The sequence below is a fragment of the Musa acuminata genome, chromosome BXJ3-7 (genome assembly GCF_036884655.1).
Source record: "Musa acuminata AAA Group cultivar baxijiao chromosome BXJ3-7, Cavendish_Baxijiao_AAA, whole genome shotgun sequence".
Lineage (NCBI taxonomy): Eukaryota > Viridiplantae > Streptophyta > Magnoliopsida > Zingiberales > Musaceae > Musa > Musa acuminata.
Window position 1 is genome coordinate 5,816,495 of NC_088355.1, and position 26,208 is coordinate 5,842,702.

The window sequence follows — 26,208 nt, forward strand, 5'->3', positions numbered from 1 at the left end:
GATCCAAGCAAAAGACTGCTTCCAATGAAACAAAGAACACAAGGGAATGGGATGGACTAATTCCCTGAGTGTCCATTGAAGGGAGAGGATGGGGTTGTGCCATGCACTGACATGGGAACCACCCTTGCAATTTGACTACTTGTCTGCATCCAACTAATTTACATACATGGAGGGAGAGGCCACATCCACCCAGTGTGGCTCCCACACAAAAGGTTGTGCCATTATAAATCACTGCACCTTTTCCCTTCCATTCTCACAATCAACATATTTCATTTTGTCACCAAGTAAAACCCACATACATAGGGTTCATTTTTGCCCCCAAAAAACCCAAAAGAAATACTTGGTATTTGACCAAAAAACAATGTACACTAAATCTTCCATCTTTTTCAATTCTTGGCTGGCCCAATTGTAGGTCAGTCCAATCAAAATATGATGACTTGATTATTGATTTGGACAATTGTGTTGATGCTACTTGGAGTTATTTGGGGCTTATTGAAATGACATGTATTTAGCTGTAAGAAAAAGATGTGAAAAATCACTGGTGTTCTCATTGTGGTGGACCAGAGTAGGTCCAAAAATATATGTCTTTATCAGTAATTGAATCAAAAAATATTGAGGGACCAATATCTATACAGATCTTAAATGTCATAGTTGGCTCCACTGTACTGATCTCACCTTCACAGTGCTTATATTTTGTTAAACCATAGCATACAGATGACCTATCAACATCCAAGCATTGGTTTTTTGTTTGTACATATGAGAAACACAAGACAAAAAAGAACAAATCATGAGCCTTCTTCCATGCAAGATAAAATTCATCATGAAGATGTGCTCCTTTAATTATTGGGTTCTTTAGGTTTCTATGCCATGTTACAAGCAATCTCACAAGCCTATAGTCACTCATACAGTTCCCACTCATGAGCATATTATATTCTAAAATTTCAACTCCTCATTTAGCCTTTCATAGCCATCTTTTCTTTATCAAATTAATGATAATGAGACATATAAAAAAAAACATTTTGATTGATAGTATGCTTTCTTTTTATATGAATGTCATACAGTACCATTGACATATATATTTGTCACAACAGTGAAATGAAATGGTCACATTTGAAACAGTGTTTTCTCCCCTCTCCCGTCTCCCGTCTCCCCTCTCCTCTCCTCTCCTCTTTTAGAGTTCCACTCATTATTCTCATCTCAGAGCTAAGGATGTGAGTGAACAGAAAGTCCAACGACACACAGTGGCGTCAAAGCTTAGAGTGCACATCCAACGAGAGGGAGAGAGGAAGTCGGCCACTCGGGCACTCCACCCACCTGCGACTACTAAAAGAAGCACCACCTCACCAACCATCAATCAAATATATTTGCTTGGAAAAGATTGATTGGCTTTCACTTCGATCGCCTCGACTATGGACGCATTGATTGTCTTCTCCGAGGCTCTACGTTTGCCATTGCCACAATAAACAGCAAAACAACGACAACAAAACAAAACTCCTTTTGTGATAATAAACGAATATAATATGTTTTCTATCAATTTTTTTGTGTATGTATTTTTAATCGAGCCATTTTTCTCCGAAACTCTCTTTTTAGAATTTTGCTTAGAGGTATAATAAGTTTTATTTTTTTCATATAGTATCTCTTATATTCTATAATATTAATATCGACGTTATTGTCTATCGTCTTTGCTTTACTTCGTTTTATCGTAAGGTCTTTATCATCATTGTCATCACCTCCGTTTGTCTTTTTATTCTTTTTTTCTTTTCAAAAGTATGAGAATGAAACTAATGTGTGAAGAAGGAAATAAGATGAACAAGAATACTTCACGATAATGCCATGAGAACAAAGATGACAATATAGAAATTAATAATTGAGCGCAAGCACGATAAAGATACCATAAAAGTGGGATGAGATGGAAGTATAATGGGTAAAGAAAGATAAGTGATTAGACAACGGAGAATGTGAAGAACATTTACGATATTAAAGAAAATAAGAGAACATCATTTGAAAAATAATAATAAGGGTATTTCCTGGAAAAACTTAGAAATATGAGTTTTTAAAAGAAAATAGTCATTTTTAATTTATTCTAACTAATGTCAATGACTACAAAAATGATTAATCAAAGTTGATGGTTGGAAACTTAGACAAATTAAGGAATAAGCTATTGTGTTTTGGCTAAGGTTAAGGAATATAAAAAATGGTAAATTATACTCCATAAAATGAATAAGAACAATCATATTATTTCAAACCCATGCAGTGATCAAGAATATATATATATATATATATATATATATATATTATTTATTTATTTATTTATTTATATCAACAAATATTTCATGTCTTATATGATCGTTATAGAATTCTAACGCATCTAATGACTCCATGCATAGTAAGCACATTATGCAACAAGAATTAAATTAGAAATAACATTCCATATAACTACAACCACAAAAGAGACACTCCATCAACCATCACAAAACAATCAAACTCAAATTCCATCAAATTCACCTTTCTTTTCAAAAAGAAAATTATAATAAATCAAAGAGTTTACTCTCTCTCTCTCTCTCTCTCTCTCTCTCTCTCTCTCTCTCTATATATATATATATATATATATATATATATATATATATATATATATATATTTGTTGAATCTCATCTTTGGCTAGCTATAGTCACTCCTTGATCAACTCTCCTAAGATCTTTATGATCTCGAGACATCAATTGAAATTGTACCAATCGGAGGTTTAATGTGATTTTCTGCACACCTTCCATCATAAATGACATCAATCACATCAAACACACTTTATGTATTGGCCACAACTTGATGAAATTTCATAGAAACATAATTTACATATTGGTCACATTTTATAAATTATATAATTTCATTTAAGAAATGATTTTCTAATTGAAAAAGTAGGGATTACATTAAAAAACCACAATTTGGGACATTTAAATAAATAAATATTTTTTTTTCACATAAACAAAGTTTCAAATGTGTAACAAAAATCTAAAAGAAAACCTGTCCCTAATCTAATTATTGTTGATTGGACCCATGAATTGTTTGCTTTTCCATAGTTTCCTAATGTTCTTTGAGAAGAGAAATTCAAAAGTTAATAAAAAATATATAAAATCTAAAAATTAGTTATTATAATATTTACATTATCTGAAATTAATAAAATTTAATTTAAAAATTAAATTATTTATTACATAAAAATAAACAAATATATATAAGATTTTTCTGAGCTAATTCAGGTCATAGCTCAAAAAAATATTTCACATAAATCTCAATTAATTTTTTCTCCTCCAACTCTCTAATAAACACTCAAAAGTATTTTTTTGGATGTTCATAGAGTAACAAATCCTTATTTTTGAAAGGGAGTTTCTTCTTCTTCTTCTTGAAGCAAAAGTTCTCCCAATATTTGAATTCAAGCAACTCAATAGTCACTCTCATTTTCTTTTGGTAGGCATCATATCATGTCTGAAGAAATAGGCCAGAAGATTACAATGATGAGTCATCGAAATAGTCTTATGAGAACCAACATATCATATCATTAATATCCTAAGATCGCAAGTATGTGAAGGTTTTGCGTACTTTCATGGACATAAATCCCCACTTTCGGAAATAGCTGCCAAATTCCCGCATCGGCACGGGGAACACACCGTCCTTTCTGCCTCGAGCCAATGGAACCCTCCATGGCTGCATGCTAACGAGTACATCACTCTCTCTCTCTCTCTCTCTCTCTCTCTCTCTCTCTATGTATATACTTCTTTATGAGGAAGAAGTACATGCGGAAATACGTAGCCACCCCATGATCATATACAACTGTGTAAGGGTACAACATGATGGTACGGAGGAAGACAGGACTCATAGGCTTCGGGCCAGTTAGAGCGGAAGGAAGGATGGATGGAGTCCGACGCTGGGCTCCACCACCCTTGTCTTGCCAACATCCCGACGTCCCCCCACACTGCATGCTTCTCCCTCTCTGTATTGGCATGTTGGTCTACAGCAGCCTTAGACCGGAGTCCACCGAGCAGAATAACACTTAAAGTGCACAGAGTCAGTCTAGAGAGAGAGAGAGAGAGCATGGGAGCAACGTCATCATGTGCGCCTCAAGAGGCGAGCATTCTGAGCAAAGGGCAGAGAAGTCAGTGACCATGGCAGTGCATGTTTTCAAGGATGGCTCCTGATCTGCCCTTTCCCTGTCTCCCTACCCATAAAGAAAAAGCTTGTGGTATCATGTGAATCCTAGTGAGAGAGAGAGAGATGAAGATGAAGACGAAGAGACACTAGGCATCTTCTTCTACTATCGCACAATCTCATTAGGCTTGTTCTCATTTGTCAGCGTTGCTGATACGATAAAACTTGGGTCCTCGTCGGAAAAGCTTCAAGTAAAAATCAGTAGAACAGTTATATGATAATATTCAAGTTCTGGAGTTTGGATTACAAGGGAAAGAAGACATTAACGTCATACAAAGATGGGCATGTAAACATAAAAAGGTTTTCCTATGTTCCGAGCACATAAGAAATATTATAGCACAACTTTGTGAAACATGAAACATCTTTTGTGGTGCTTTTGGAGAGTTCGGCATACTAATGGTTTTGGAACTTGAACAGCACAACTACGTGATTGAGAGAGAATGGACAAGATTGACCAACTGATGGTCAAGAAGGGGAATCCTGCAACTTGAAAGGTACAATGGAATAGAGAAAAAGGAATCTGAGAAGGTACAATGTTGGATTGCATGAACCCTCAAAACCCCATTCGAGATCAGTGTTCAGGGTACCAGCGGGGATCTCCTTGTCTAGGCTCGTATATATGTTCTCCCACCTCCCTCACATGATGTTGTTGTTGTTGTTGTTGTTGCCCTTCTTCTTGTGTTTCCAACCCCTGTGGGACTTGATACGATACGACAACGAGGGCAAGGGAGGAAGGCTTGCTGCCATCATGCTTTCTACATCTCTAGGTGTTGGGTATGAGAACTTGGACATTAGCCTTCGCACATCTGACTTCATTATCAGAATGCACCTGCCGACAGGGTCACCACCTTATAATCCCTAGCGAAAAGGAGTGTTCCCCTGAGAGGGTTGGTTGGATAATATCTCTGCACCTCTCTCTCTATTTCTCTCTTTCTTAAATGTCATATTATCATCAACAGTTTCTCTTTTGATACATCAAAGTTACTGTCCGAACTCTGAAGTGAAACAACAACAGTGCAGTGTCTGTAGTTTATTTGAGGAGCTGATAAGTGAAGGAGAAGAAGAAGAAGAATGAGGGTTTGTGGAGACAAGAGCATCTGGCATTCATCATGAGCCCGTGGCAGGCCCTGTTCTCATCTCAACAACACCACCAGGCAATAGAATCATAGGCTCCATTGAAGCTGGTACGAAGGAATGTTGCAAGAAACTTGTAGCATTCTTGGCTTATGTAAGCAGGAAAAGCTTCTGAATTCACCACACTTTACAGCCCCCGTTTTACCATATCAGCCAGCAATTATGAAGTCTTCTTTTTCACCTTTCCCATAGGTCTGAAGGTTTAGTGAAGTGAAGGCTGCTGAGCTCCAACTTTTATTGTTTGGCTGAAAGTTCACATGTCACGGTATCAGAAGGAAAACTTTGTTTCTTATTTGAAGTCTTTGTATATTTCTCTTTTATGGACTTTATACAGCAGATTTCAATTAAATGGACTATTAGATTATGCAAAATGCCAATCAAAAGTGCAAATTTCTATAGGAAATATAGATGTATAAATCCTTTTAACCTTCGTTGTCGAATGCCATAGGAAATGAGTTCATAAAAGAGGACCAGAGACTATGTCAAATTGACACTGATGCCGAAGAGAGAGAGAGAGAGAGAGAGAGAGAGAGAGACTGTAGAAGTAATGGCATGAGCTGATGGCTGCAAGCAGCAAGACCACCAGCATTGCCCGCTTGGTTTTCTAGGAACCGACCACCACCTCCAGCCAGTTGGATAAGAAGCAGCTGACTGGTGAAAGATTGGACAGAGTCGGCAACAACAGGCTGATGGGATGTCAAATCTAAGATGGGTGTGCCATTGCAGCTCAATGCCTTGTGGCCCTTACTGAGCTGTTCAGCTCTGTCACCAGATGTGATTAGACCAAGCTGGAACTTACCTCTCCTGATCATATCTTTTATGATGAGAGAGAGAGAGAGAGAGCCTAATTCAAAGTCAAACTTTCACATATGTAGATCAAAGATTATCTTCAGAGAAGGGGTGGTGGTGGTCACCTGAGAGTGACAGAATTCCCAATATGATGTGTGAATGGTTGGGTTAGTTTTCAGTCAACAACACAATCAAATTATATGTCCAAGAAAAGCTCATCATCAGCTGGCCACACTCAAAAGTAAGGATTTAACAGTTTGTGCATCTGATTCAACCTTTCTTTCTGTGCATCTTTGACATGCAGACTCCTCAGAATCTTAATCTTCTGAATAACTCACTCTTCTTACTACCAGAAGAATTAATCAGTATCCAACTCTTATCTATCAAACTAAAAATTGATGGCTTTCGAGCATCCTCTTTACACACGATGCAATCATACAAGTGGTCGATGACATATCGGAATCACAATGGGTCACAAAAATACGATCCTTTTAGCAATGGACACATCGGAATCACATGCTCGATTTGTAACTTTTGCCGACATTGATCATGCTTAGGATCGTAATTGCGTCGAAAGGGAAAACTAAACATGTAGCCCAAAATATGAACAAAATTGCTATCAAGTAGGTCTTCATCAAGAGTAACTTCACACTGTAACCTCATGACAACAAATGTTTGGCCCACCTTATCTCAACTAGGCTTGACAGAGAAATGGGTGGGTATTAGTCTAAATCACCTACTAGAATTTAATGTACCATGTTGCTTGTTCAACTTGGCTTCCCTCAAATCTAATCCTTTGCCAGTCCATGAATTTTAGATGGACATGCAGAAATCTTGTATCTGATACAAATTGAGTAACTTGAATCCATGTGTTGTTGTCTTTGAACATCAGATCATGTCCTACCATGGCAGAATGAAAGAAAAACAAGAATCCAAGAAGCAACAGTTAAATGTATCTGAATCCTTTCCGATCATCCTTTCATTCTCTTTGGTGAGTTATCTTCCTCTTGATGAGATATGATGCATCCAAGTGAGACCTCAAATGAAAAACAAAGAAGAGACAAAGGTCCTTCGATTGTTCTAAATTAGAAGCAGGGAAAGTAAAGGGAATTGCCTCTCACCCTGACCCTCTCTCATAGGTCTTTTGGAAATAGCCTTGAGATTGGAGCCTACCATGGCCTAGGGGATGGTGAAAGAGAATGAAGAGAAAGATGTTGCAGATCCATAAAATGATTTCACACTGTTTGTGGTTCCTGTCCTTCCCAAGTAGTATTTAGATTTATTATTCTCTTTCCTTCATAAAATATGCACACAGAGAGAGAGAGAGAGAAAGAGAAGACAATTAAGATCTCTTACATGCAAACAATCAAACAAGACAATCTGCCTTAACTAAGAAGGGACAAGTCATGCCAAGGTCAATAATTTTTTGATCTTAACACACATTTGCCATCCTCTGATCCACCTCAGTGAGCAAGAAATATAAAGAGCTAATGCAGCTGAAGACAAACCATGGTACCAAGTTCAGTGATGACTCGGTCTGAGATCAAACAAACCTTAGTGCGATTGAGACTTGCAAGTTTGTCTCGAGTTTTACGTAGGAAACCTGGATCTGATGTTGATGTGGATGAAGACCTGGGAACCCTGCATGGATGATCAGTCCAATCCATCTTGTTCTCACGATACTATGCTCCTCCTCCCGTATCACCCACGTATGGAATGCCACCGAGATCCAGTATTTTGCATTTGATCCTTCCTGTAAGATTATCCTTTCTTTGACAGTAAGCTAATCGATCTGTAAACAAAATTATTGATAACACAAACATAGGTGAGGATGCAATATAAGATCCAACCATGATCGAATTGAAATAGGTGAATATTCATTCTCGTGCTATCCCTTTTATATGTATATATCAATCAATCAATCAATCAATCAATCATGTTGCAATCTGGCACGGCTGGTGGGAATTATTCAGGTGGGCCACAGTGCAACGCAGGTTCATCTCCCATCCCACAGTAGCAGCATCCAAAGCTTGACGAACGCCTTGCGAGTAATGGCACCGTTCGTAGTGTAGCGACATTTGGAGAGCCCTTACGATCGAGCGATCGGTGCTGTCGTCTTCTACGGAGGTAAAACTTGAAAGACGGGAAGAACGGGGTGGAGGTTAATGTCTTCGATCGCAATCAGATTGCGACATGCTTGATAAATGGATAGATCGCAATCCCAAGGAAGCAGGATCACGTGTGATTGATGTGATCAATATACTGGGGCCCCTCGTTTATCTTTTATTTTCGTTCCACTATTTATCTGTTTCCAATCCCAAAATTAGCTTATTATTTATATAATCAAATAATAATGGATAAATTTCTAAAAAAAATTCAAATTTTCTTCTGAGATATTATATATTTTTATTTTATTCTTATATAGTTTTTTATTTTCTAAAAGATGAGTTTATTTTTTTTATCTGTGTCTCATCAGTCATCACCTCTGTCTTATTGTTTTATCGTGGTTGTCTTCACCCCTTGTTGATAAGGCTTCGCTCGTTATCTCTATCCTGTTACCATCCTTGTTGCCTCTACCAAGTCTCTCATCGTTGTCTTCATAACCTCTGCCCCATCTGAAGGTCTTACTATCGTCCTCATAAGTCTCGTACCCTTCATCATCATATTCATCCCTATGGTATGTCGTAAAGCACCCCTTCGAACATGTTGGCCTTGGCCTTTGCCTCCTACTCTCAACTCTCGCTTCATGCTTGTGCCTTTGAGAATAGAAAATAAGAATATAGATGGAGGCAATGTAAGGCCTCGAATGACCTATAAGGATGACTACGAGACCTTCGTGAGTGAGGCAAAGACTATAACGATGACAACAAGGATCTCGTGTAGCTTGCGAGGGTGGCGATGCGATGATGATACATTCTTCGTGAGTGATGTAGAGGCGATGGGACAAAGGTAAGGAGCAAAGGTGGTAGGGTAGCGAGACGATGGTCGGAATTAAAAAAAAAATATTATGCAAAAAAAAAGAGGAGAGGTTTTTTTAAGGAATTTCTTCAGCCATCGCCTCTGTCTTGTTGTTTTATTGTTGTCTTCACTCCTTGTTGATAAGGCTTCGCTCGTTATCTCTATCTTGTTACCATTCTTATTGCCTTTGCCAAGACTCTCATTATTGTCTTCATAGCCTCTACCCCATCTGTGAAGGTCTTACCACCATTCTCATAAGTCTCGTACCCTTCGTCATCATATTTATCCCTGTGGTGTGTCGTAGAGTACCCCTTCGAACACGTTAGCCTTGTCCTTTGTCTCATACTCCCAACTCTCACTTCATGCTTGTGCCCTTGAGAATAAAAATTAAGAATATGGATGGAGGAAATGTAAGGCCTCGAAAGACTCGCAAGGATGACTACGAGGCATTCGTGAGTGAGGCAAAGACTGTAATGATGACAACAAGGACCTCGTGTGGCTTGCGAGGGTGGCGATGAGATGATGATACGTCCTTCATGAGCGATGTAGAGGCGATGGGATAAAGGAAGGAGCAAAGGTGGTAGGGTAGCGAGACGATGGTCGGAATTAAAAAAAAGAATATTATGAAAAAAAAAGAGGAGAGGTTTTTTTAAGGAATTTCTTCAACTTATAACTCCTTTATTTCAGGAAAAAAGAGTGATAACTTTGCCACAAATAATGACTTGGATAATCATATTATAATGAATTTGGAAGACATCATCGTTGTGATTCATTAGAGTGAACGTTCTTACAAGTAGGAAAAAGAGAAAAAGCATCGGATTTCAGCACAATTCGAAAGGACAAAAAAAGGTTCATTTTTGGATTTGGGAAGTCAACTCGTGTGATTTCTGTTAATTGGCTTCCACTGTTGTAGCAGTGATTTGGCTAATGACAGCCATCATTTTCCACTATTCATTACAAACAAAGCCACCAGAATGCCTGTTATGTTCATAAAAAATAATTGAATATATCACTCCAAAATTAGTAATTTTGGTATTTATCATCTATATATATATATAAACATTCAAAACATAAAAAACTTTTATTTCCATCACTGTATCTAATCCACATTGTTACTGTATGAAAAAAAAGTGAAAACTTAAGATTTTTTTTATGAATTTGCCTTTATTTTAGCTGTCAGCAAATAATATTAATCATGATTAGAAGTGATTAACCTAAATTCCTTGATAGATATTATCTTAGTATTTGGAGGGATATGTTATACTAAATATATCAATTTTAATATTTTACACGTATTATATATATATATATATATCGCATTGGTTCAAACAAAGTTCAAAGCTAGCAAGCGCAGCTCTACAGCTCCTCGTGATCATGGAGATGGGCATGGGCATCGAGGTGGGTACGTGGGGAGCAGCAAACGTCATACAGCCAAAAAGACAGGGAGACAGGGCCATGGAGCAGAAGAACAGGACCAGGGTTCGAAGGAAGAGGATAGAGAAATGGAAGACCAATGTACGCGAGTCCCGAGGTGATGCCGCTGCCGCTGCCGCAGCACCAGCACTCGACCGGCCGAGCCCCCCCTCGCAACGCGCCGTCACAGCCCCCGATAAAGCAAAAGGCGCTGCCACGAGGGAGGGAAGAAGGCACTCAGAGAAAAAAGGGGGAGGCAGCTGATACAACCGATGCAGTAGTGCTCCAGTTGTTGCAGACCGATGTCCCATCGCCACAAAAGGATCGGTAGGGCAAAATCACATCCAGTTAACCGGTGTTCGAGCAGCTGGAGACTCGATCATTCCTTCTTAGATAGAGATGTAAACGTTCCGATTGGGGCCATGAAGTGACAGGTTTGACGGAGAACGTCGTCCTGGTATCACGGGATCAGAGTGTTTGCTGACTCCTACTGTAGTTGGCATCAGAAACCACACAGTGCATGCGCAGTATAGGAGCTGACCAATCCACAGTATGGAGTAACCTACATACTGCTTGGTAATTCCAATCGGTGCACAGATGGACAGGAGGACGATGGCCTCTCTTCCTTTGTTCCAACACTAGGCTGAGTCATGGGTTACTGTTTGAAGTGGCAGTGTTGGATTCACTTGTCACTGTAGTTTTCTTCGGAAAAACCACTGTTAATTGTCACTGTAAGTCTAATAGGACAAGACTGCAAAATACTGGGAAATCTTTAATATGATATTGTCTAATGGGAAAGAAATAAGCTGTTCTTATGAATTCTCCACAATTAAGCAAGTAAAAAAATCTGCTGGAAATGTTCTTCAACAACAAGAGAAAACAACCCTATAAGCGTTCGCAAATTATAGTCAATTCTGCATCATTAGATTGACAAGCCTGTAAGTTGGGGCTCAAAATACAAAGGATTCGTTGGGTTCGATCCGAGCTATACCAATGTCACTTGCGCTATGCCAATCAATATGGAATGGATGAGAAGGAAGATGATGATGTTGCCACATATCAGTGCTTGCAATGGAGATCATAATAACAATAAATGCAATTCCTATCAGTGAACAGTTCTAACAACATTCGACCATTGTTACACCACTAGTCATAGATATTGAAGAAGCTTATGGTGGTTGTTTGGCTTTTCCCATCATTGTGCAGATGATGTCTCCTGCAAATGCCAAGCAACATCAGCTGCCACACTGGGTTGTGATCTTATAGCCTACAATTCCACACCTCAAGTAAGAACAGATCAATTCAATCTCCTATCAACAAATTATGCTCTTTAGTATGCAGTAAGAAGTTAGAAGACCTTAGACATCACAAGGTCTAGAATGGATGGCCCAAGTGCCAAGTGAACAAGGCTCCAATAATATGTATTGGAACTTAAGCTTCCTGTTTCTTTCTAAAACAGAGAGTGAAGGAAATGCCATGAGAAAGTCACATTTTTACTGGACATCAGTAACTTCAACAATTTGCAAAATCAATTTTATTTAATCATATATTTTGATACTGACAAACATCCATTAAAATGACTAAGATTAACTGATTATAATTGTCATGGAGCAAAATGGGAAGCTGCTATATGACATGAAATAAAAAGTCCTAACAGGATCAAACTTGAGAAATCTTTGGGAAAAAGAGTGAGAAACAAATAAGTTGTGCATTCCTATGATTCAGAAAAGGGAAATCTTCTGAGCCATTGAAATGTCCTAACACCTTGGTTATCCTTGTGCTTATGTAATTGAGCTTGAAATAAATTATCATATTATTGTTATTGTTAATGTAACTGGAAAACATAATAATTTCACAAAGTAGATACCAAAGAAAAATCAGAAACTTAGAATGAAACATAGCTACTACAACATAAATATAAGTGAAAAAAATTCTTGCCCATTGTTGTGGAGTGAACAGGGAAGGAGGATAAGGACATGAACAAAGCAAAGAGAAATAATCTCAGTGTTAGGAATGAATGTGTAAAACTACAAGTGCCATAAATTTATTGTAATGGAGATTATTTCTAGCATTGGCTTTCTATGCTACATCTGCCAACAAAGAACCAACATTTGGAATGACTGCTTGTAGTTGTTTTAGAAAAATTGAAAATATGGATGGAAGGAACAAATAGCATAAATCAATAGGTATTCACTCTTATACAATTTTTAGAACTTGTAGACAAAGCATTGGTCAGCTTGTTTCATGTAATTGCTTAGGATCATTAATCTACTTGAAGCACTTGGCTGTATAGTAGATTTGGAAATGATCTGGCTAAACTTAATTTAGATAACACTTAGGTAATGGACACTGATAAATCTCCCAAGAGTTAAAAAACTGGCTGTGGTGCCCAATATAAAAAATACTTACTACCAAGATACTAAATCATCAGGTAATTGACCAAATATCTATCACAAAAAAATACACAATCCTATTTTACAGCATTTCCTATAATTACTGAAAGTTCAAATTATTCTAATTGTTTCTATAGGACACTCCATGAATAGCCTGTGTTGATTTGTAGCTGCAGCATGTTCTGTTTCCAAATTTATGGTTGTCTGTGTGTATAAAGTGAGTGGAACAGCAAAGAGTTTCTAAATCTAATATCATTGTTTCTTTTACATCATCTGAATTTAAAGTAACTTTAAGAGATATCATTGTGCATCCAACTTACTAATTCCCAGAAACATTTTTGGAGACTTGCAACCATCTGTTCTTTTCTATACATATTTAAGTAGAGTTTCCCTTGAAAACATTCCTAAACCATCTTATTCCATTCTCCATCAACTCATTTTATGACTTTAGATTCCTATGATGAAATATTATGGTTTCATTTGACCTCATATACACCTTCTCGAGTGCAGAACATTGTTGTCTTTGGAGTGATACTATTGCTTTTTATTAACATGTAAGATGATAATTAATAGTTTTATATTTAAAATAATTTTATAAGACTTTGAACACCCACTAAATGGATCATCTGAAGCATTCTAATGAATTCTACAAATATTTTGATCTCCCACTAAATGTAACCCACTATATTAGCACGATAATTTAACCAATCGAGCTGATATGTCAGTATATTTTATTATCAATTTTATAAGGTATTTAGAACTCAATACATCAATTAACGATTTGCGATTCGATTCATTATTATTTATCACTACCTCAATATTGAGTTTAAAAATAAATAATTTCTTTTTCTTCTCATCGTAAACTAAAAAATGACTGTTTTTTTTTTCTATTACATTCGAAAGAAACATCTATTTTATTTCATAAAGTGTTTATTTTTCTTAAGATTTTTATGATTTCTTTACACTACAAAATGTGCTATACACATAAGCGCGTGCACACTCACACACAACAAAATGTGCTATACACACGCGGGCGTGCGCGCGCGCACACACACACATATATATATATACTAAAATGGAGAAATGTGTTAACTAAGTTAGAACATTAAGGAAAAACTACACCCAACAAAAACAAGGTCACCAAAAATAAAACCAAAGCCTCCTTCCCTTTCACCATTCAAAGTGAGCGATTTAAACTTAAATTAATGAATCAATCATCGATCGGATTATACCAAATATGAGTAGTCTAAAATTGCTATAAATAAAAAAACTAGGATAGTATTTTGTGTTGCTTGCTCAATTCTTTTTTCATGGGCAATCAAATTTAGGTCATTCATTACTCATCGTGCTCTAAATGGCTCGATTCTGAAAGAGACCACTCCGAGTTCAATGTTGACGAATGATGGAGACATGCGCATAGAATATGAGATATGTTTGGGCCCCCATCCTATCCTAGTAGTGTCTTCTCTACCCATTCACTCCTTCCATGTCAAGGCTTTGGTTTCTAAGGTACACAACTACGCAACAAAGGCACACTAATGGAGGATGCGTACATTATTCCTATGATGTCATAGAGATCGGATGATTCCATCGTGGAATCCTAGAATATGACAATTATAATGATCAAAATATTCCATTTGAGCTTTGTGGCATTCACATAACACATCTCATTATTTGCTAACCCTGACATGGGAATTAAGTGGCACCAATATAAAATTTATATGCATTCTCGTAAAACTTACTCCCCTTCTTCAAGATTTTTAGATGCTAATCGCCTCATCTATGAGTAACTATAGTTCGGTTCAATTGACTCGAAACCCAAATCGAATCGGGTGAATTGTTCAACGAAAACGGATGATCCTAAATCGATATAATTAAAAATAAAAAATAAATTATTCGATAGTATAGTGATTAATACTTTAGATTTAAAATTTATTAACTTTTAATTTTTAGCAATCAAAATTAAACAGACAACGATATTAGATGGTTTCGGAACCAAAAACCATCTAGAACTTGATTCCAGAATCATGATCATCCTTAGCCTCATCTCACCATATGAGTTCAATATGACCTTAAATTCAAGTTATGATTCTTGATGTGTGGACACATATCCAAACCTTGAGAGAGAAGCGAGCACTATATCAACACGCACTGATTGGCCTTCCAGAGAGCACACCTACGTGTATTATTTTAGTGGAGATGAGAATGACACAAACAAAAAGCCGAGGCCGAGACGAGAGTGGCAAAGACTGGTAAAAACCGTTAGTTGAGCAAAAGCTATGCGAGATTGCTTACAAGTCTTTAAAGCTGGAAAAAGTAAAAGAGAACGGTAGATACTTTGCTCGATGTACGGACAATAACACTCTTCTTTGACTACCTCTTCCTTTTCTCTCTCTCTCTCTCTCTCTCTCTCTCTCTCTCTATATATATATATATATATATATATATATATATATACATATAAATACACATCGCGGTAGCTTAAGATTCGATTACGGTATACTTTAGATACTTGATCCGGTGATGATATGTCAAGTTCATTTAAGAATCTATTAGATTCGCTTAGGATCTTATCCGATACTTTAGAAACAAAGTATGATACAAACAAATAGAATTGAGTAGCAACAATGGATGAGTGATCAAAAGAGAATCTTCCATGAGTTGTACAGTTTCTTCCTTCATTTGTTGTCATGTGAAAGAAAATAGTGATCGATGCTTGTTTTGTGTTCTTGAGATATGGTATATATTTGCTACTCGCTGACTCTGTGATTTGACTCATCCACTGGCATTTCATGGCCTCTTACACCTTGTCGTGTTACTCACAACCTAGCAAACAACAACTGATGTCTCCATTCTGAGAGCACTCACAAGATGGACATTGTAGCGCTACTTGTTTCCACCATGTTCCTATCGCAAGTGCTCTTCAAATGGAGAGCTGCCATGGGCGATGTGGCCTTCACTGTGGCTTGGACTACTCTGTCACCTCAACAGTCGCACGTTGGACTCTCCTTTGTGATGTTAATCCTTCCCAAACCATCGTTTCCATGCTAAGCCGAGCAGATCAGAGCAAAGTCTGGTGTTTGGGTGATGGGAGCAATGGCTGTGCATCATGTCTTCGTTGAATCCGAGCTACCATTCAACGCCCATCGATGGTGGATCATCAGTTTGACTTCTCTCCCTGCCGGTCATCTCCCCCAGCAACTTGTGCAACTCATGCTGCCCCCTGTCACCTCCATCGTCCATGGCCTCAAGAGGATTCTTAAGCCCCCACACCGGTCCATTATTAGGACAAATGATACCTTGTCCTCGTGATGGCTCATGGAGGAAAGAGCCCACCATTACCTGTTCTTATGGTGTTACTGTTGGCCATTGTCGGAGGGATGGGATTGGCTGGTTGACAAATCAGAGCAGGCAATGCCCAGTGATGCAGCAGCACCACCATTGCTGCGTGCGTTTGATTTGTGGCCAGGTCATCAGGTGGTCAAATGGTGATCTCGAGAGTGGTCGATCACCATTGCAAGCGCAATAAGCATGCATGAGTAGGAGGGTGGTGGTGATGTCGGTGGGGACTCCTCCATCGAGGCCATCACCTCCATGCCCATCTATCTTCTCGAATGCGTCGCCATGTCCTCGATGCTCTACCCGAGTTAATTATTGCTAGGTTTGCTCGCTAATCTCTAGTTTTTGTGCTGCTAAGCTCCCAATGCACGGTCTCCAATGCAAGATCCTTTGAGAATGGTCAAGCAAAGGTTCCTAGTTGACGATGGAGGCCAAGATTTGCGAAGGGAGTTAATTCTCCATGCAAGAACAAACACAACGATTAAGAGATGGCTTGGTTGCGGGGGAAGAGAACCTCTCGAGTGTCCCAAGGAAGGTCTAGGAAGAGGTGATCTCGAAAGCTCAGTCACTCCCACAGACCTATGAGAGGCTTCTCTTTCCATGCAAAGAAAAGGAGACATTCCTGCTCAAGCACACTCATAAACACCTCCATGGATCTCTCACAATGAATACAAAACTGGCACTCCAAGGAGGACAAATTAGAACCAAAAGCAAATGATGTGCGTTCCACTTATTGCCCCAACCCCTTCCCCCCCCATACTGATGCAAAACACAGTCACCCAGACACATTGAAACTCCAGAAACCAAAGTTAGAGGAGGACATCTCTCTCTCTCTCTTCTCTCTCTCTCTCTCTCTCACTCACACACACACACACATGGTCACCTTTAGCTTTTTTGTTCCTTCAACTGCTTTTCCTCTTCTCCTGCCCCCATGGTAAGACTCCATGGAGAGGTGTACATCAAGCTGCCCGGGGGCAGCGGCATGAGTGCAGATGCTGAGGACTGACCCGGGCAGGGCAGCTGCTCTAATTTTCCTTTCTTGTTCGGCTGTGTTTTTAATGCATTGCCCTCTTCGAGTTTGGCATTGGATTTGGGTCCAAAGGCAAAAGGAGAGTGAGATAGAGAGAGAGAGAGAGAGAGAGAGAGAGTCTCATTGTGGCCACTTTATTCTCTCCTAAATGGAGTGCTTTGTTTGCTGTACCCTGTAGCCTGTACCCTGTGAGATGGTGGTTTAGAAGGGCAGAGAGACGGTGCCCTGCCTTGCATTCTTCCTGGTGGCTGCTTCACATTGTCTTGCTTCTCTTCTAAATCAGAGGTGCTTCTGAGCTTCTGCACCGAGGTTTTGGATTCCATCTGCGTTTCCAAGCTCCTTTGCCTCAAGACCAAGTTTTTAGATTCAAACCTTCTGAGGAAGGGCAACAATCCTTTTTTCCCTCTCTCTCTCTCTCTCTCTCTCTCTCTCTCTCCTATGGATTTGAGTGGCTGGTTGTGTTCTTGATCCATTGTTCTTGTTGGGTGTACGGAGCCCACGATTAATGCGGTAGATCGCAAGACATCTCTGATTCTAGGCCTAACCCTGGACTTCTCATCCTTCTCCTTGAAACAAGTTTGATACCAGTGTTTTGGGTTTCTTTCCCTTTGGTCCTCTTCGGCAGCACCAAGAGGGGGGAAAAGTAAGTATTTTGCTGCGGGGTTTTGTTGTTCTCCCCATTTTGCCACCGCAAGATCCAGATTCCTGCAGCGCCTTCGGAGGGACTGGGCAGCTACCTTGTTGTGGCTGTATGCAGAAGTGCTGGAAAGATGAGAGATGAGAATCCGAAGAAAAGCAAGGTTTTTTTCGCAGAAAAAATCGATCTTTGTTCACCTGCTGTGTTTGGCGTATGAGATTGCTGATGTAGTCATGCTTTATTGTCTCATTTCTCTGGGAGCAGCTGTCTTGGCCCAAGACCCTTGTTAAAAGATGGTTCAACATCAAGAGCAAAAGTCAGGAGAGTCATTCAAATGATGCTTATGGCAAAGGTACGCTTGTTATCTTCTCTTCCTGTTGCTGTTCTCCTTCGATTCACTTGCAGCCAGTTGTTTAGAGTAGTTGGTTTGGTCTAGAGGACTCTACTCCCTGAAGTTTGGTTCATGCTTCCGTGAAAGATCTCAACTTTCCCTTTGCTGCTTGCTAGATATGTGCCAATTGAGGGCTTTATAGTTGTTTCTTGAGCCCAGCTGATTTTTTTTGCTACAAGAACATCAACTCAATCCTCCTCCCTTTTTCTTCCCTTAACCTGTTGAAAAGTCGCATAGAACACTAATCGAATCCCTGCATTATCCCTCAGGACGGAGCGGGCGATGGAGGGCCAACCTATCTGAGAAGGTGGCATGTACAGTCAAGAAAGGCAGAACAGGTTACACTCTCGACACTCCTTTGCTTGTCAAATTTAGACGACGACTAGATGACCCTTGCCGTTTGTTTCTTTGATTCATCTGCCATATTCCTTCCTTTCTCAGTAATTATCTACTCTGATCCTTAGATGTATCATCCAAGAAGGACATCGAACAAGTTCAGCGAGCAAGATTCGATCTTCATTCAGCTCGAATAACAGATGTTCAGGACTACAAGTAATTCAGTTTTACTTCCCACACTTTGATTCTTGGCAACATGGTAAATGAGTCTTGAATCATCCTGTTCTGTTGGTCGGCAGGATCTTTGCTGCGACCTGGAATGTGGGTGGGAGACCCCCACCAAAAAACTTGAATCTCTTGGACTGGATTCATGCTTCTTCTCCTGCAGATATATATGTTTTGGGGTTAGTCTCTAAACTCTCCTCCATTAATCAGTTTAGATATTTTAGCACTATCAACAAGCTATAGCACTACAAACTCCCAAAATACATCCATATGTCTCACCAGACTAATGCTTCTCAATTTTCAGGTTTCAAGAGATTGTTCCACTTAACGCTGGAAATGTTCTTGGCACAGAAGACAATGGTCCAGCTAAAAAATGGTTGTGGCTTATTAGAAAGACCCTGAACAGTCCCGACACCTGTGGCTCTGATAGCTACCACACACCATCTCCTGTTCCAGATCCTATTTTGGAGTTAAATGCTGATTTTGAGAGGTCCACAACAAGGCAGAAGAATTCAGCATTCCTCCACAGGCGTTCCTTTCATTCTCTTAGTCGTAGTTTAAGAATTGATGGGGATACCATGGTGCCTCAACCGATGCTGGATCGCCGATTCAGCGTTTGTGACAGGGTCAGCTTTGGGAGTAGACCAAGTGACTTTGATTCCAACTTTAGATTTGAAGGATCATCTGATGATGAGAACATCGGGGAGGAGTCACCTACTACCATCTTTTTCTCACCGTTTACATATGGCTATGGAGCTCCCACATATGTTGAAGAAAGGGATAGATTATCTGCAAATTCTAGGTAATCCTACCATCAACAATATCTCACTGAGCTCTCTGTTTGCTCCATTAGGCATCCCTAGTCTAGCACATGTTATTGCTTGATTAATATACAACTTATTCCCTATGATTTTGTCAGGTATTGCTTGGCTGCAAGCAAGCAGATGGTTGGAATATTTCTTACGATCTGGGTGCGCAGTGATATTAGAGATGATGTGCGAAACTTGAAGGTTTCCTGTGTTGGCCGGGGATTAATGGGTTATCTTGGGAACAAGGTAACTCCACAGTTCTTGATTTACCAATCTGTGGTTGTTTATCTCTTTGGGTTAGCAATATAATTGTTGGCATATGATTTCACAGAATATGAACTATATTCTTTTCCTGTATTAACTCAGACATGAGACATGGATATTCTTTTTTTTTTTTTTTTCTGTGTTTTTCTATTGGAATCACTAGACTCAGGCTAGATCTTCTTTCCTTTTTCTATAAAATGTGCAGTAGCCTGTAATTCTCCTTGCTTTTGTTAATCACCATGAATGAAGGAGGACATTGTTGCTTCTTGCAGGGTTCTATATCAATCAGCATGTTGCTGCACCAAACAAGCTTCTGCTTCATCTGTAGTCATTTGACCTCAGGGCAGAAAGAGGGGGATGAACTACGGAGAAACTCAGATGTAATGGAGATTCTAAAGAAGACTAGATTTCCGCGAGTGCAGAAAGGTGGCAATGAGAAGTCACCTGAAATGATTCTTGATCACGAGTAGGCCCATTCTTCACATATATTTGAACTTGTGATTCTTTCCTCTCGAGAAGGAATATGCCAGTACTTTCACTGAATTGACTTCCATTCCTTCTCTTGCTCCAGTCGCATAATATGGCTTGGTGATTTGAATTACCGCATTGCTCTTTCATATCGGTCAGTGAAGACTCTAGTGGAAATGCGCAACTGGAGAGCATTGTTGGAAAAGGATCAGGTGGTTTACCAATTATTTTTGAAGCGTTATATGTGTTTAGTTGTAGTCACTATGTTTCTTAACATGGTTTCCCATGTATTCAGCTATTAACAATTTGACACGGTTCGTAGGTCGTTGTTTTATGGACAATGCATAAAGATTTTTGTGGCATAGAGATAGTTATGATTCTTGCGATTCTTCTTTTCTTTGCCAATTATGAAACTGTGGTACCATAACTTTAGTTACTTCTTGTAAAACAGCTCCGAATAGAGCAACGATGTGGCCGTGTATTAGTGGGATGGAAAGAAGGAAGGATATATTTTCCTCCCACTTATAAATACTCAAACAACTCAGATCGTTATGCAGGAGATGACATGAATCCTAAAGAGAAGCGACGAACACCTGCATGGTAAAATTTGAAACTTTATGTTTGGGCTTGAAATATTTTTCTTTCAGATTGCCTTAATCTGAATTTTGAATCTCATCTTACTATATATTTGTATGAAGGTGTGACCGCATATTATGGTATGGGAGAGGCCTTAATCAGTTGTCTTATGTTCGAGGGGAGTCGAGGTTCTCTGACCACAGACCTGTATACAGCATTTTCACAGCAGAGGTTGAAATGATCAACCATAGTCTATTCAGGAAGAACATGGGTTATTTTAGCTCTCGTGTAGAGGTGGAAGAACTCTTACCACACTCGCGTGGTTACACAGGACTAAACTACTACTAACATGGATAAACATGCAAAAAAAAAAACCAAAAGGTAATTTTTTGTTGATAAAAGAAGAATCATTCACAACAATTGTATTTTCTTGTTGCATCCATAAGGAAAAATCTACAGAAGTAGTTGTATGTTCTTAAAAGAGAATGATTTTGGTTAAAGATGCCAGATAATATTTTTCTTTCTTTTTCTTTTTTTTTTTCACCTTTCAGTATTGATAACTAGAATCTTTTGAATATCTTGTGATGTTTGAACCACTCTTTACTGTCTTTGCTGTAGACTTTCAGCATCATTTTCAACTAAAAATATGATCTTCAACAACCTCTACAGATCAGGGTGCAGTTCTTCCGATCAAGCAAGTATGTATTAATTATACTTAATCAGACTACTCTAGAACTTCAGTTGTTTTACTCCTTGCAACAATACTCCTTGTTTGTTTCCATCAGTTTTTTTTTTATACTTTTTCCACCGTGTAAGCAAATAGAAATTTCTATTGTAATCTTGGACTAATTTCATTCATGGCTTACAATCATAGGCCAAAGAGAGCAGCACATTTCTTGGAAACTAAACCTGAAGGTAACCCTTTCTCCATCAGAATTTTTTTCTGCATTACTTACTACCATCAGATGATTCATTCTTTGCATTTTGTGCTTGTCTCTTTTGGTTCTAGTGGGAAAAGAAACACTGCAGTTTTGATGCTGATAAATTTCTAGTCAAGAAAGAAGATTGAGAGTTCCATTCCAGAATAAGTCAGTCACTAACAACATCTATTAACCAGCTTGTTTCACCCTTGCAAACCTAAGCAGTCTCCCTAGCAGACAGTTGATAGTTCTCAGTAGAACAAGAATACTCCAGAAATAAAGAAAACAGAATGAACCAACAAGAAGAGGGGACTCTTGCGGCACCACTGATCTGAAGCTGCCAAGTGGGAGTGATTTATTTCCCTTTTTATTTTAGTTTTTACATGACTTTATTCTTCTGAAAATGAAGGTTTTTTTCCTTTTGATTTTTGTAGAGTGAGAAGTAAAGGTGAATTACAGACAAATAATCATTATGTGCATAGTTTCTTTTCTGTTATAAATGTTGACAAGGATGGATGAGTTCTGGGTTCATACTCATGGCAGTCATGATAAAAGATTGTAGCTATTATGTGGTGTTCAGAAAGCATGGCTTGTGTTTCTTTGCTGCAAAAGCATGTGCCATTCATTGTCTGTGGAGGATCAGAGGTTGCATCTCTGTGTTTCTTATGTTCTTTTACAGGGGATGAGTGGTGAGGGCAGAATTTGGTAGCAGATATGGGGACATGTTTTCTTGGGCACTTAAAAAACATTGTCAGAGGTATTTAAATAAGCAGAAAAAGATAAAGCACATATTAGTCGCATTGTATACATATATGTTTGTATGTGAGGGGTGTCAAAATTAAAAACCATCTTATAAATTTATTAATTCTTTTTATATAAAAGGAGCATTAATTCCAAAATAGGTATTAGAAAGGCCACCCACCCCATCCAACCATCTGAGTCCAAGTTGTGATGTGAATCATTGACCCCAGTCGGTTTAATGTATTGTATGTTATATCTAACTTTACTTGACAATATTTATAAGCATCAAAATGAAGGTTCTATTTGATCCGTTTTGTTTTCTTCTAGTAGGGATGAAACCACATGACATAATGATTTTGATTTTGGGAAACAAAATTAAAACTTTGCTCCAAATCTTTTTAAAAAATTCTTGAAGATGCCAACAAACTTAACTGTAAACGCATCAACTAAGAATATAAAAATCAATCAATAAAATACATATTATAGGAAATTTAGCAACTCAAATATTTAGAGATCCAAATAAATGAATATACATAGCTTTGTCAAAAGATTTATAATTATCATGTTTAAATATAAATATAAGACTATGTTCTTGTTTTCTCGCTCTATCTCTATATGACATACGAGACTGGTACTCAACGCTGCCATCTTGTACGAGATTTATTACAAGACATCGCTCGTGTAGGGACTCTCATCTTTTTGGAGGTGTATAGAAATGACATTGAGCTTTTCATCAGGTCTTGGCTCTCAATTCTCCCATCGATGTGATGTGGACTCAATGTCACCTAATCTGCTACTTGTGCTTCTATCTTAAGTCCCTGTCACCTGAAGTCCCCGTGTTCCAATCACAAACGCCCATTAGCGCATGGAGAATGGGGAGCCACACATTTCACTGTAAATTGGATCATCCAATGCTGCAATTTTGTTCAGAGGGTTTCTTAAAGAATCAAACCTACTAAAATGTTACCCTTTCGATTCAGCGTTGAGATCCAAAAATGGAGAAAGAACCACTTACATGGCTTCTCCTCTGGTGTAATGGTTCTATGTCCCGTCACTGTCCAAGACTTGCAGATGAAGAAGCCGAGGTCTGCATTTGCTGCAGCAAGCTGACACTATAGACACAACAACATTGCTGTTCTGTGTTGCGTCCCGATCAATAGCAGCAGATATAGCCGGTGAGGAGGAAAGAGACGGTCGCCACTAGAAGCAGGCCTCCGAGGCTGCAGACCGGCACTTGGGCGGATGCAGAAGTCGGGTGAGACACCACTGCACGAAGAGAGACATGCGTGCGCACGAACTCAACAATTGAGTCAAAATTGTGGTCAACGTTAGGTACTGTGGAGAAGCTTACCGACATCTGGGCCGGAAACCCGGCCCGGTTCGTCGTGGGGTGGAGTTAAGGCGTCGCCGCTACCTGGCAAAGATAAAGAATTGAGAGACGGTAGAGTTACAAGGTCGGTAATATAGAGGTCCCATGTGGGCCCCATACAGTATGGCCAATTACTAGACGAGTAAACAAACGGCTGAGATTGTTGGAGACAATGATGCATATATACCTGGCTCGGTCAGTGTAGTGCTTGTGTTGCTGCGAAGCGGCGGCAAAGCTCGGGCTTCTGCAACGTTTCCCAAAACCAGAAAGCAAAAAACATCGGATGATAGTGAGACACGGAAAGCAAAACTGAGAAACATAAAACAAGAAAACACAGATCTGAAAGATCCGGAAGGACAAAATGACGAAAACAAAAACATAAAGAACCCGAAACAAAAAGAAGTAACAGAAACGCATGTTGGAGAGCAAAAGAACAAAGTTATAGCGTTTGCTTTAATCCAAAACATGCAAGAAATGCGTGACACGAGAAGAAGGGAAGGGTTCCTCTGACCTCGGCAGAATGCCGTAAAGGAATCGGCGGCGACGGGGGGCCCGAAAGCGCTGCAGGAGGAGACGAGCGCGGCGATTCGGGACGCGTTCACGGGGAAGCCGAAGAGGCCGGGGCGGCGGATCAGGTGGCAGAGGCAGGCCGGGCCGCCGTCGGCGCCGAGGACCGCTGCGAGGACGGCCTTGCAGCATGCGGCGGGGGGCGCCGGCGGTGCTCGGGCTTCCTCAGGCAGCGACGCCACGTGGGGGAGGCAGGCGGACGCTGCTACCAGCTCCTCGACGCAGCCGATCGGGGCAGGAGGCGACCGAGTGGCGGCGATCGCCAGCGACGGCGCGGTTCATCTCGACCTCCGGATCGGGTGCTATCTTGATCTGTCGATAATATCTTGATCTGAAATGAAATGACAGTAGTTACGAATTTATAACTACCATGCCGGGAAATGGGATTCGAATTAGAAGATCTGGACCGCCCATCTGATGTGGTTGAGCTCCTATGATCGTAATTTAATCATTTATATTGCGTCGTATGTGACATCGGACATATCCCCTCCATTTCAAGTCGGATTTGAGTCTTTATTGGATTGCACACTTGATATTTGCTATACTGACACAATTTTGCTCGATTTGAAAGCTAATAATTCTCATTCAAAGAGCCCAAGTTACACACCTTCGATCTGATCCTTTAACTTCGAGGCATTTCCGGCGAGCGAACGACGTGGCTAAGAAAGTCCCGGTGATCGGCCTGGCATTAGCATTGGTGACAATGCAGCTCCTGGGGCTCGCTCCGGCGCAGTCGGGCTGAACCACCGCGTTCATTAGCCTTGCGCCTTGCCTCAACTACATCACCGGCAACACGTCCACGCCCTCCTCCACCTGCTGCTCCCAGCTCGCCAGGGTCGTCCAGTCGCAGCCGGCGTGCCTCCTCTCTCGGGGTCACCAACAACCAGACCCGCCCCTTGGCCTTGCCCGGAGCTTGCAAGGTCCAAACACTACCTGTCAGCGAGTACAATAGTGAGCACTCCATCAACGTCCACAGACATTCGTATACTCCCAACTCGAGGGTCTCGGTATCATCATCACTACATGGACTAAACAGTCGATGGCTGTGGTAGCTGTGGCCGGTGGACCGGCAAAATCTCCGACAGCATCACCGACGACTCCGGCAACACCGTCAACGCCCGCCAATCCCGCGCCGGTGACCCCATTCACACCAGCAGCTCCAATACCAGGTTCTACTGCTACTACTGCGTTGGATTCTTCAGAGTCAAATCAAGAGCAGTTGAAGTGATATATATGTTTACTTCTGTTCATTCAAGCAATGTTTGATCAAATGCTTCATCAGTTGCTGAACACAAATAAGAAATGGTTGACTTCCTTAACAAGGTCGTCTCTACATGGGGCAGAAGGTGAATCGAAGGCTACCCCATCCACGACCTCAGATAGTACTTCTTACAAATCATCTGGTTCTCCGATGCTTACCATTCTCTTCCTCGCCTCTTGCGTCTCCTTCACCAACCTCTGAGTCTCCTGTGAGAGTCGATGATTTGCTTTATTGTCGTTCGTTTTTATGCGTGAAAACTATCAACTTGTATTCTTTCTCCTTCCTCGTGTTTGCTCCCCACTGAAATGATATGTGATTTATTGTACTCGATTCGTTGGATGATTTGAATGAGAAATCATTCATTCTCCTACAAGCATCGTTTATCATGGAAAA

At 39.9% G+C, this 26,208-nt stretch overlaps 1 protein-coding gene across 2 annotated transcripts; it reads left to right on the top strand.

The window, feature by feature from the left end:
- The first annotated feature begins 17,310 nt into the window (after nucleotides 1–17,310).
- On the top strand, nucleotides 17,311–22,408 carry LOC135642606 (type IV inositol polyphosphate 5-phosphatase 7-like). 2 transcript variants are annotated; one of them, XM_065158892.1, is made up of 14 exons: nucleotides 17,311–18,051; nucleotides 18,153–18,240; nucleotides 18,549–18,617; nucleotides 18,744–18,831; nucleotides 18,915–19,019; nucleotides 19,145–19,642; nucleotides 19,760–19,895; nucleotides 20,186–20,379; nucleotides 20,485–20,593; nucleotides 20,833–20,981; nucleotides 21,080–21,338; nucleotides 21,576–21,655; nucleotides 21,832–21,872; nucleotides 21,967–22,408. In XM_065158892.1, the coding sequence occupies exons 1-11, from the start codon at nucleotides 18,022–18,024 to the stop codon at nucleotides 21,303–21,305; spliced, it is 1,692 nt and encodes a 563-aa protein (XP_065014964.1). In that variant the 5' UTR covers nucleotides 17,311–18,021; the 3' UTR covers nucleotides 21,306–21,338; nucleotides 21,576–21,655; nucleotides 21,832–21,872; nucleotides 21,967–22,408. The 2 variants fall into 2 exon arrangements, with proteins under 2 accessions (XP_065014964.1, XP_065014965.1); XM_065158893.1 differs by lacking the exon at nucleotides 21,576–21,655.
- Nucleotides 22,409–26,208: the final 3,800 nt, after the last annotated feature.

Coding starts and splice junctions, on each gene's coding strand:
- LOC135642606 (XM_065158892.1), top strand. CDS start 18,022: ATGAGAGATGAGAATCCGAAGAAAAGCAAG. Junction 20,380..20,484: donor GAAATGATTCTTGATCACGA/GTAGGCCCATTC, acceptor CTCTTGCTCCAG/TCGCATAATATGGCTTGGTG. Junction 20,594..20,832: donor CATTGTTGGAAAAGGATCAG/GTGGTTTACCAA, acceptor CTTGTAAAACAG/CTCCGAATAGAGCAACGATG.